The following is a 12,041-nucleotide window of genomic DNA, read 5'->3' as shown; positions in this document are numbered from 1 at the left end:
AAGATTGTATATTTATTCAATGTTTAGTCCCAGATATTGACTGTAGAATGACATGAATGACAAAAAGTGTCTCGTTTATTTCGTTATTCAGTGAGCAGCGTTGTCACTGCTGTATTGGCATATTTTAGGGCTAATGTCGAGTTTATCTTGTTGCTACGAAATATTACATTACATTACATTACAGGCATTTGGCTGACACTCTTATCCAGAGCGACGTACAACAAAGTGTATCACCATAACCAGGAACAAGTGTGTTGAAAACCCTAGAGAGAAGTACCGTTTCAAGTGCAGGGAACAACTGCATAGTTCAACTTGGACCCTGTAGGTTAAACTGATTAACACTAACACAAACAAGAACAGCAACAACGCAGTCTATGCAAAAATACAAGCAATAGTTAAGTCACCTACGAAACAACTACCTAGTTACAACCCTAAGCTTACAGTCAATTTAGAGATTAAATTGAGAATACGATTTACAGCATAAATTGCGTCTTTTGTTTATATTCAATATTAGTAATTGCAGCGAGAAACTGCAGCTGTATTCACAAGATAGTCTGTTATGTTATGGTAGCAACGGAACGAAGCGGACTATATATGTATTACCGTCATTGTTTCATTATACCAGCGTGTTTTAGCGCGTTTGCACAGAAACTCAGAACCTATCAATAAAATGGTTTAGCTATTTCTCAGCATAATGACAGATTCAAAGACTAAACGAACTCACCCGATACTGTCTTCAAATGGATCCATGCTCAAGAAAAGTAATTATACATCCTCTCAGAAAGCTTTTACTAACAAACTTTTGGTATCCTAGCATGCACTCTGGGTGGCACTGTCTTCCATTCCTTCCCCGACGGTCAGACCCTCCCCTCACTGATAAAAACTAGACCCTACGGTGTCGGATTACTTGCGCCATGGATGTCGCTTGCCGTAAAGAAGTTTACTAGATGTCATAACCGTTTAGTTTTGGAGCTCCAGCTCTTCCGCACCCCACCTAATAAAAAGTCCAAATGGAAGGCAAACAATATGGCGGACATATGTAGTCCCAATAGCAAAGTTGTAGAGCACATTCACATGCATCGGTCGATTAAGTTTTGTGTTGATCTGACTTACAGTGTGGGAGTTATGACCTTTTAAACATGACCCTTTGTTATAGCGCCACCATCTGGCCGACATGGGTTATTTGTAGTGCCTGAGTAGTGGGGGGCCATAGGAACCCACCTGCCAAATTTGGTTGGTCTAGGACGTATGGTTGCTGAGCCTCAGACACTTTTAGCAGAGAATAATAATAATAATAATAATAATAATCCTAACAGATACAATAGGGTTCCACCAGCTTCGCTGCTTGGACCCCTAATAATCCTAACAGATACAATAGGGTTCCACCAGCTTCGCTGCTTGGACCCCTAAATACGCTACAATTACAATGAAACTGGAGAGTCTTTGACTTGAAAGTTTCAGTGAGATTTGATGCACCCTATATTTAATACATTCAACACATATGAGGAATTATGGACTAGACAAGGAAATTATGAACTGGAATGGGACGATATCACCACATCCACTCTTGCCTTTTATGGTACACCTATCTGTCAGTCTCCATGCAACAATATTTAACACACTGCTTAGCAAATGTAGCTAATTGCTTCCTACGGGGCAGACATTTTGAAAATGGGGAAGCAGCGTAGGCGTACTGGGCTGAGTTGTCTGTCTCCTCGTGCACAAAACTTGTGCGTGAGCAATATTGGAGTGAGGGAAAAGACAGACGCTCTATACTTTGAAACCCCACTCCATGCTCCAGTCAAATTATGTCTGCTCCACTCCTCGGTATAGTCAGTCACCCAGAAAATGAAGACAGGAGAAACCACATCTAATATAGCATGCAATAAATTCCAATCTCACTTTTCTTATAGCCTTTGGCAGATGCATCAGGTACATGCATGGTAATTTTATGTACAGTGGGCTCCAGAATTATTGTCACCCTTGATAAATATGCACAAAAATGCTAAACTAAAAAATAATAGTTATTGACATAAGCTTTATTTTCCAACATGTGTACACTATTGTGCTTGATTAATGATTCATTGGAATCAACCAAAGTCTTACATTTTTTAAATAAAAAAAATATTTCCCCAGAAAGCAGATTCCACAATTACTGGCACCCCTGGTTTAATACTTTGTGCAAACACCCCTGGCAAAGATGACAGCCATGAGTCTTTTCCTATAATTTGTGATAAGGTTAGAGAACACATTTAGAGGGATTTCTGACCATTGCTCCAATGTCAGAATCATTGATATCTTTGGGTTTGCGCTTATGGACCCCCCCCCCCTTCATTTCAGACCACAGGTTTTTGATGGAATTTAAGTCTGGAGACTGAGATGGCCATTGGAAAACATGGATGTTGATTTCACTTAAGCATTTCTGTTTAGATTTTGATGTATTCTTGGAGTCATTGTCCTGCTGGACAATCTACCTATGACCAAGTCCTAGTTTCTTAGCAGAGACAACCACATTTTCTGCCAAAATTTTGTGGTACTTTGTTGAATTCATTGTGCTATTTATCTTAAATAGTCCCCCGGGATCACTGCCAGCAAAACATCTCCAAAATATCAATGACCCACCTCCATATTTGACCGTAGGTATGAGGTGCTTCTCCTGTATGCATTCCTCTTTTGCCGCCAAACATGTTGACGGTGTGTATGGCCAAAACGTTCAATTTTGGTCTCATCTGACAATAGCACTCTCTTCCAGTCATACTTCCAATGAGCTTTGGCAAGCGCCAGATTCTTGGTTTTGTTTATTGTGCTCAGTAAGGGCTGTCTTCGTGCCACCCTTCCAAAGAGTTAGTTGGTATGGAGGTGCCATTTTATGTTTTTTTTTTTTTTACTTTTTGACCGCAAGAAACAAATCAAACTCTGCAATTATTAAACAGTGATCCTTGGGTTATTAATGGCCTCCCTCCCTATCTTCCTCACCGTCTGTGGGGACACCATGTACTTGCTTCCTCTTCCTGGCAAATTTGCAACCATTCCATATGTTTTACACCTTTTTATTATTGCCCTTACAGTGCTAAGTGGTATGTTTAACCGTTTGTCTTTTTTGGTACCCATTACCAGACTTGTGATGGTAAATTACCATTGGTCTCTTCTGAATTGACAGTTAATTGGCTTTTCCCATGCTGATGGATGACAAAGGGATTTTGTATGCTTGTTACCTCATTTTTATTCTCTAGTGAAACTGGAAGTGATGGAATGGCACAATATAGTTCCTTTAGACTGAGATGAACTAAATTAAGTAAATTATATTGCCAATTTCATTTTGTTTGATTTTACTTACAATAATTGTTAGAGGTGCCAATAATTACGGCACCTATGGTTTTCAGAAAAATTAGATTACTTAATAAAAAAAACATTGAAGCATGAGAGTAAATGTATTGAAATAAAAGTATATAGTTTTCCCACATGTTTGAACATAACATATAGATTATTATCTGCGTCATTTATTATATGCAGCCTTTTTTCTTCATTTTTATTAAGGGTGCCAATAATTCTAGAGCCCACTGTATTTGTGTAGTTGTTTACTTTCTCCAAACATTTGTCTACCTGTACCTTTAAGTAAATTAAAGTGAGTGTGCATGTGCTTAAAGGTCCAGGCAACTGGATTCAAATTATGGTTACAATCCCCAGAAGTTAAAATTGATTGTCTTCTTAATATTTCTTTCACATTTTAACCCAATTATAACCATAAAATTGTAATCAACACTGTTAGATTATTGTGACTTATACAGCAGACAGGGTGGGCGTGTATCCTGCACTCATTAACATTCATATCTGTAAGATATGTCATATGTAAACCATTCCTCATTGCTATCTAGGTAAGAGCCGATTAAAGCAGTAACCTTACACTACCAGACAGAACGAATGAAAGCAACATAAACTAGGCTTTACCATTCTAGACTTAAACCTGAAGATCATTAAACGAGTAATAACGTTGTAACACTGAGCTACTGCACACTAACATTAGACTCTATAGCAGTCTCAAACTCCGGACATTACACTCGAACAAAGAAGGTCTTTGAATCAATGTTTAAGCTTAAGCTATTTAATTATCGCTAGCTAATTGTAGGCCTACTTACTGATCCACCGTGTTCTGCAACAAGCTCCAGGTGAAAATGGGCACTGCAAATACAAACTGCACAGGAATTTGCAATATTTCAGTGCCTGTACGCTCTAGAAATAAAACCCATTTCTTGTAGGTCTCTTCAGAAACAAGCGCATTGCTTTCTCCACAATGCTTAGGCATTTTCTACTTAGATTGACTTACCTGCACGAAAGTGCCAAGGATGTCATTTACATGTAGAAAAGATTTCACTGGACTGAAGGTTTTTGTTACGTAACTAACACCCAGTTTACCCCACCCACTAAAAACCTGCTGTTTAGCCAAGGGGGAAAGCAAGACAATTTCAGCACAGGCTTTTATATGTTTTTTTTTTTGTTCGCAAGAATCGTTTAAAAATATTTCTTGGCCATTTGTGAATGCAAAAAAGTATCAAAACAACACAGCATCTCTTCAAACTGCATCTAAAAATTCTGATTATGGTATTTTGATGGTTTTTCTTCTTCTTTGAGCTTGCTATGGAAACCAGGCATGGTAATCTGCATGTAGTCACAATTTGTATTTTGGTTCTTGGTTAGCATAGTTAGCTTCCATTACTGCTTTAGTGATGTTGCATCTTAGGTGGTGGTCTGCAAATGTTGTTAGCCAAGTCTGGCATGATTGAACATATTTCACGTGAATACACTGATGCCCTCATGCACTGTAATTCACTCAGGTTAACAGCGTCTGCTAAATAAACACAATGCATGGAATGCAAAGTAATTCACTCTACACGAGAGTGTATGTGTCTCTGAGCTCTCTTACCTTGGCCCTGTTCATGAATCCCCAGATTCCAGCAGCCACCTCACAGGCAAACAGGATCACCAAACAGGCAAAGAACTAGGACGGAGCAGAAAAAAACAATTTGGAGAGCAGAATTATTATTACCCCCTTAGTTATATTTCAATTTATGGTGTTTTGTGTAAATTCAACATTAGCAACATTTGTTTAAATCTAGCTACAAACCATTGCCATACCATGGTCAATGAACTTCTGAGGAGTTGTTATACGCTGTTATTACCGCAACCAAGCTGTTAGGCTTATGCGACAGTTAAAAGGGTATGCAAGGAATAAAACTATAGTACTGACAGCATTTGGTTAATGTGCATCTGCTTTACCAACTAGATTACAGTTGTCATTCTGCATTCAGTGCAATCAACCAGTCAATGAATGAATGAAGGAAGGAATAAATAAATAAATAAATAAATAAATAAATAAATAAATAAATAAATAAATAAATAAATAAATAAATAAATAAAATGACAGTCTGTGTTATTTATTATCTCTGACTGAACACTGATGTAGGCCTGCCACTAACAACTATTTTTCTATCGATTAATTTATCGACTATTTTACCAATTAGTCGATTAATCTAAACGATTCATTTTCCTCCAAAAAAATCAAATCGACCATTTAATTTAAGTTCACAGGGTTTTCTCTACCATAGAAAGCCTTAGGCGCAGCGCCTAAGTGATTTTGTGGAGCGCCTTAAGCCGAATAAACGTAAAAAGGCGACGTATCAGAATGAATGTAAAAATAACGGTGATGAACTGACAAAAAAACCCAAAAAAAAACGGAGAGGTGGCTTTATGGTTTTAAACACTCCGCGCTATGATGGCATTATAAATAGAAGTGGGTGATTGACTAGCGTTTTAATGTTTTTATGCATGGTAGGTTAAATGCATTTACAGAATACAGTGGGTTTTTTTTCCCCAAAGATGTTATTTCTCGATATAATTGTGCCGCTGTGTTAACACATTACTGCGGTTGCGGGTCAGGCACTCTTCATGGTAAAAAATTTTTTTAGGATAGCGCTTCCGAATTGCTTGTGTTCGAAAGTGCTGCGACGGAAACAGCGACAGACAGGAAAAATTTTATGACGTTACATAAAGATACCTCGATTGAACTAACATTAGTATCTAATGTGGCTTGGTAGCTAAACAAAGTTAGGCTGTGTTTTCTGATGAAAACCACTGGTCAAAGCATTTTTTCATATATTAAAAAAAAAAACGCTATTCCAAAATATAGTTGAGAGCGCCTAAGCCCTCTGAAAACCTAGGGAAAACCCGGTTATGTGATTATATTATTTGGCAAATCATTCTGATAGCATAAATATTTGTAACTGAGATCACTGCTGCACAAACATTTTTTTAAACTATTTTCATTCCGTTCATTCACTGAGTCCCCTGTACAATTTAGCGCGAAAAATGCTGTGAAGATTTAATTCTTATCTGGAGACACGGCCAAAGAAAAAAAAAAAAAGAAATCTATGTAGCTATAGGGGCTTTAACGTGTTGCAAATAAAATATGGCAATATTTTAAATTACGGATGACATTTAGTGCGATTAGTCTGGTTGTGCAAGGGCTAAGTATGCATAAGAAAAGGCAGCAAGTGAGGGTCCCAAGAGAAGCAACAGGATGGCCAGGTTACAGTCTGCTAAGAAGTACCTAAAAGAGGCTGCAGAGTTCTGTAAATAGGTCTTATGGACAGATGAGACCAAGATTCACTTGCATCAGAGTGATGGCAAGAGCAAAGTGTGGAGGCCAAAAGGAACTGCCCAAGATCTAATCCCTCCCCTCAATCTGTGAAACATGGTGGTGGGGGTGTTATGGCTTGGGGATATACATCTACTGCAGGTACTGGCTCAATTGTCTTGTCTTGATGATGATGCCATTGCGGATAGCAGCAGCAGAATTAATTCTGAAGTGGACAGAAGCATCTTATCTGCTCAAGGTCAAGCAAATATCACCAAACTCACTGGATGGTGCTTCATCCTACAGCAAGACAATGATTCTAAACATACTGCTAAACCAACAAAGGAGTTTTTCAAAATCAAAAACTGGAAAATTATTGACCGGCCAAGTCATTCACCAGATCTGAATACAATTGAACATGCGTTTAATATGCAGCAGAGAACTTAAGGTAGATAGCTGCTGAAACAAGCAGCTCATGAAGATGGCTGCAGTACAGGCCTGGCAGAGCATCATCGGAGACGATCCTCAGCACCTGGTGATGTCTATGGGCTATAACTATGTCTATGGGCTTTAATGGAACTGGTTGTCTTGTAATCATACTTCAACCTAAATTATCTCTTGTAATCATGCCTCACTTCTAGTTTCACTGGCCATAACTTTACTGACTTAGGCCTTGCTTACTGCACAAACTAGACTAGGTGTCCATGGCTAGGAATAACTGATACTTAATGAGAATTGTATCTTGTCGGACCTGTGTTCTGTAGTTGTTCCAGTGAACTTTGGTATGCACTTGTACGTCGCTTTGCATCTGCCAAATAAAATGTAATGTAATGGTTCGTACGACGTGTTGTCCAACCACGTCGGATAGTGTTGCTGTTCATACTGTCATACAGAGTGGTGGGATTTTATTCAAGAATTCAGCGAATTCTGGGTGTCTATAATTGCGATGCGGAGAGTCATACAAATGCGCCTATTGGCGAACACACTCAGACTCTTCTTGTTCTTCAAACAACATTTGAGAATGTGCAAACTACTGGTCATTTGTGAAGGAGTCAGCTCTTTCAGCTGGATTTTTAGGTGAACTTTGGGACCCAATTAATTATTTTTTTTGTAATATATCAAACGCTATATCAAAACTATGTGATCCATTAGTCACTAAAAGACTTTTACGATTGCACACGTTTGTATTACTTGACATACACACAATACAGTAGCCGAAAAAACTTCCGGAAAAAAAAAATTAATGCGAATGGCCAAAACAGACTTTTGGCAATATCTCCAGAAATTATTATTGAAATCTCTGGAGACAAAGTGAGGGTAATTCCGCATGCGTAACCTGAAATACATTGTTCAAGCTTGATGCATCCACCTAAAAAGTTTGTGATACATTTTGTCTCACATTACATTTGGTCCCACTCTCCCCTATATGAGTGTTAACTATGCCTGAAAATAGCCTTTACCAAGCGTATAGGCCACAGAAATAAACTTTAAAAATTCTCAAGTGTAGATTTTGTTACTTGTTTTTGGAAGATTTCACACCATTAGAGAATACTGTATTGACTTTAATTTTGCACATCTCCCAACTAAATTTTGAATCATATAGAGGTATAGCTGCAATTGTGAATAACCAATGAATTCTCTCTGCTTTCATGAGTGGCTCAAATGAAGTTGACTCACTGTTCCAAGAAGGCACTGTGACTCCTGTATAGCGCCATAGCAGCCCAGGAACCCCACAAACATCATTACAGCACCCACAGCGATCAATATGTAGACACCTGTGAGGAGAGAGGAAGGGGTAGGTGAAATAAATGCATACATGACATTACATTTGCAAAAAAAACCTGCATATGCACATCATAGGACATTTTTGTTTACTGTTACAATTATTCCACACAACCATACCAACTAGGTATGAATTTATCATCGCACTGCGTGTACCTTTAATTGTACACGACCCAAACAAGTTATGAAATGAAATGGCGAATGACTACTGACATGTCAAAGCTGTTTGAAGTACAATTCCGTAGTGTTCGGCTAAATATTTTCTCAATTAAAGCCGCAAGCGGCATTGGGAGGGATCCAAGCATTGGCACCATCGCGCCCCCTATGGAGCGATTTTAAAATGGCTTTTTCCTCATGATCATATGCCTTCACCCAACATATCTACTGAATATCATGATGATTGTATAAAATATTGATGACTTATGGCCAATGTTGTGCTAAGAGACGCTGTCGGAAGACTTAGTTGCGTCGCCATGGATGTGTCCTGGCCGCTTCCCGTAAAGGCCTTTACTATGTCGTAACACTTAGATGGGATGTGGTAACACTTAGATGGGATGTTGTAACACATATATGGCCCAGTGTGTATGTACAGCTGCAGCACTTCCATGCCGCAACTAAAAAGGTGTCACACTAGTGTTGTCACGATACCAGAATTTTGACTTTGATACCGATACCAGGTTTAGTATCACGATAATTGATACTGAAACGATACTGATTCAATACTCGGTACCTAACAATACTGAAATTACCTTAATAGATCAGAAACGTAATGTCCACAAGGGTTGATCTCATTTTCGAATTCACGGTTTATTAAAAACTTGGTTTATTAACAACCTTTAAGTTGAAGCCTGTTCAACATATCAATAAGCATAGGACTAATTGTCAATCAAGTCAAATTGCACTAAAAAGGGCGACAACGCCGTAAGCAACAGGTGTGGTATTACGCACAGCCATTTTTTAAGATAGCCGACCCAGGCGTCACTAATGCGCGTATATTTCACAAACGGATTGTCCAAGGCAATATATGACCACTCATTCGCAAAAGGGACATCTCTACGCGTAAAACCAGTGGTAAGATTGTATATTTATTCAATGTTTAGTTCCAGATATTGAATGTAGATTGGCATGGCATAATTTTAAAAAACTTTGTCTCGTTTATTTCGTTATTCAGTGAGCAGCGTTTTCACTGCTGTATTGGCATATTTTAGGGCTAATGTCTGGTTTATCTTGTTGTTACGGAATATTACATTACATTACAGGCATTTGGCAGACGCTCTTATCCAGAGCGACGTACAACGAAGTGTATAACCATAACCAGGAACAAGTGTGTCGAAAACCCTAGAGGGCAGTAGCCTACCGTTCCAAGTGCAGGGAAGAACCGCATAGTTCAACTTGGACCCTGTAGGTTAAACTGATTAACACTAACACAAACAAGAACAGCAACAACGCAGTCTATGCAAAAATACAAGCAATAGTTAAGTCACCTACGAAACAACTACCTAGTTACAAACCTAAGCTTACAGTCAATTTAGAGATTAAATTGAGAATACGATTTCTCTCAGCATAATGACGGATTCAAAGACTAAACGAACTCACCCGATATTGTCTTCAAATGGATCCATGCCAAAGAAAAGTAATGATTCATCCTCTCAAAAAGCTTTTACTAACAAACTTTTAGTAACAAAAAATGAAATATCAACTCGCCACCCCTGCTACCTGCGCTCGGAGTACCGTATTATTTATTTAGACATTGGCAGACTACAGCATAAATTGCGTCTTTTGTTTATATTCAATATTAGAAATTGCAGCGAGAAACTGCAGCTGTAGACACAAGATAGTTTGTTATGTTATGGTAGCAACGGAACAAAGCGGACTATACATGTATTGCCATCATTATTTGCCAATATTATGCCAATATTATTATTATACCAGCGTGTTTTCGCACGTTTGCACAGAAACTCAAAACCTACCGATAAAATGGTATCACCCGATACTGTCTTCAAATGGATCCATGCCAAAGAAAACTAATTATTCATCCTCTCAAAAAGCTTTTACTAACAAACCTTTAATAGCCTAGCATGCACTCTGGCTGGCACTGTCCTCCATTGCTTCCCCGACGTTCAGACCCTCGCCTCACTGATAAAAACTAGACCCTATGGTGTATACCTAAATGTATAATCATTAACTCTCGTACTGTATGTTTTTCTGTACTCTACAGTATGTAATGTTCTCTTGCATGTGGATGGGTCGACATTAAAACAATATTCCACCGTCCACCGAAACCTTTTGTCGCTGCTCCAGTTTCACATCAAATCCGGTGCATGAGACATAAACACTGAGCTACCGACAAACGCTTACGCTTCAGTGTAAAACATCCTCATTATAAAATAGCACTAACCTATTTAAAGACACTCAATTAAAAAAAAAATGTATATAACCGAAATGACGCTACAGTGTAAAATATCCTCATTATAAAATAGCACCAACCTATTTAAAGACATTCAGTTAAAAAAATAACATATATATCCTAAATATTATGAGCAGTAATACATACATATGGATAGTAAAATCTTATCTGTGTTCAGTAGTCATTGTCCTCCTCAAGAGAATCATGCTGTCGTTCTCCGCTTCTGATTCAGACTTACTGCAGAAAACTATGTCAGCTAGTTCTATCAGCAAACATATGGTTTAGCTGTGCTCAGAAGTCCTCAATAATGATGATATTTTCCAAAATATGATGGAACTCAATGATTATGTTTCACTGAGTGCAGTGTCTTTTACTGCAATCACAGAGTGAATGCGTTAGGCGGCAATGAGACAAAACTTTCGGTTACACTGAACTATTAAACGCTATTCCAAAAGTAAAATTAGACATGTTATACATCATTAGAAAGCTTACTCTGTCGCCTATTGGATGAAATAATCGTCAATAAAGCCAGAAAGTACTAAAAAGGGCAACAATGCTGTAAACAGCATGCTTTGTATTATACACAGCTACTATGGAAGGTACCCAGGCATCACAAATGAGTGTGTATTTCAAAAAGGACAATGTATGATCTCAGTCTTTTCTACATGTAAAACCAATGGTAAGGTTCTATATTTATTCCATATTTAGTCACAGATGACACTGGCAGTAGAATTACATGGTATCATTTTTTGAAAATTTCTCGTTTATTTCGTTATTCAGTGAGTAGCATTTTCACAGCTGTATTGGCATATGTTAGGGCTATTGTTGGGTTTATCTTGTTGCTATGACGGAATACAAATTTTTAGCGGTGAAAGAATATTTTATGAATGCCCAGATAGACACTATTGTCCAGAGTGTTATGGGCGGGGGGTGTAGTTGCAGATGAGACTGCAGGGAGGGGGTGCTTGGTAAATGGATGACCAGCGCGACAATGGTGGCACTTAGAAACTCTGTCTTCGGCATAGTTGTCCTGAATCGTCTACTAATTAAGCTAGAACACAGAGTTTGTGTTTTCAACTCATAGTTTTGTTTCAGGAGCACTGAAAGCATGAGTTGACCAATCTCAGGATGCCGGCGTCATGGTCACTAGGGGATTGCACCAATGAGTTAACACCTGCTTTTCGCAGACTTAAAAAACTGATGCTGTTACCTTTGCTGCAA

The 12,041-nt window shown here is 38.4% G+C and overlaps 1 protein-coding gene across 2 annotated transcripts in view; it reads right to left on the bottom strand.

Annotated features, from left to right (window-relative positions):
- LOC135255009 (CD81 antigen-like) overlaps window positions 1–12,041 on the bottom strand; it is a 90,702-nt gene that overhangs the window by 17,272 nt on the left and 61,389 nt on the right. For both annotated transcript variants that reach the window (XM_064335683.1, XM_064335684.1), the window contains exons 3-4: window positions 8,309–8,406; window positions 4,922–4,996 (exon numbers count right to left, since the gene is read on the bottom strand). In XM_064335683.1, the coding sequence (XP_064191753.1) occupies window positions 4,922–4,996; window positions 8,309–8,406 (173 nt within the window). The remainder of the gene's footprint in view (window positions 1–4,921; window positions 4,997–8,308; window positions 8,407–12,041) is intronic.

This window comes from Anguilla rostrata, chromosome 5 (genome assembly GCF_018555375.3).
Source record: "Anguilla rostrata isolate EN2019 chromosome 5, ASM1855537v3, whole genome shotgun sequence".
Lineage (NCBI taxonomy): Eukaryota > Metazoa > Chordata > Actinopteri > Anguilliformes > Anguillidae > Anguilla > Anguilla rostrata.
Note: the sequence above shows the minus strand (reverse complement) of the source record. Positions and strands in the feature narration are given on the sequence as shown.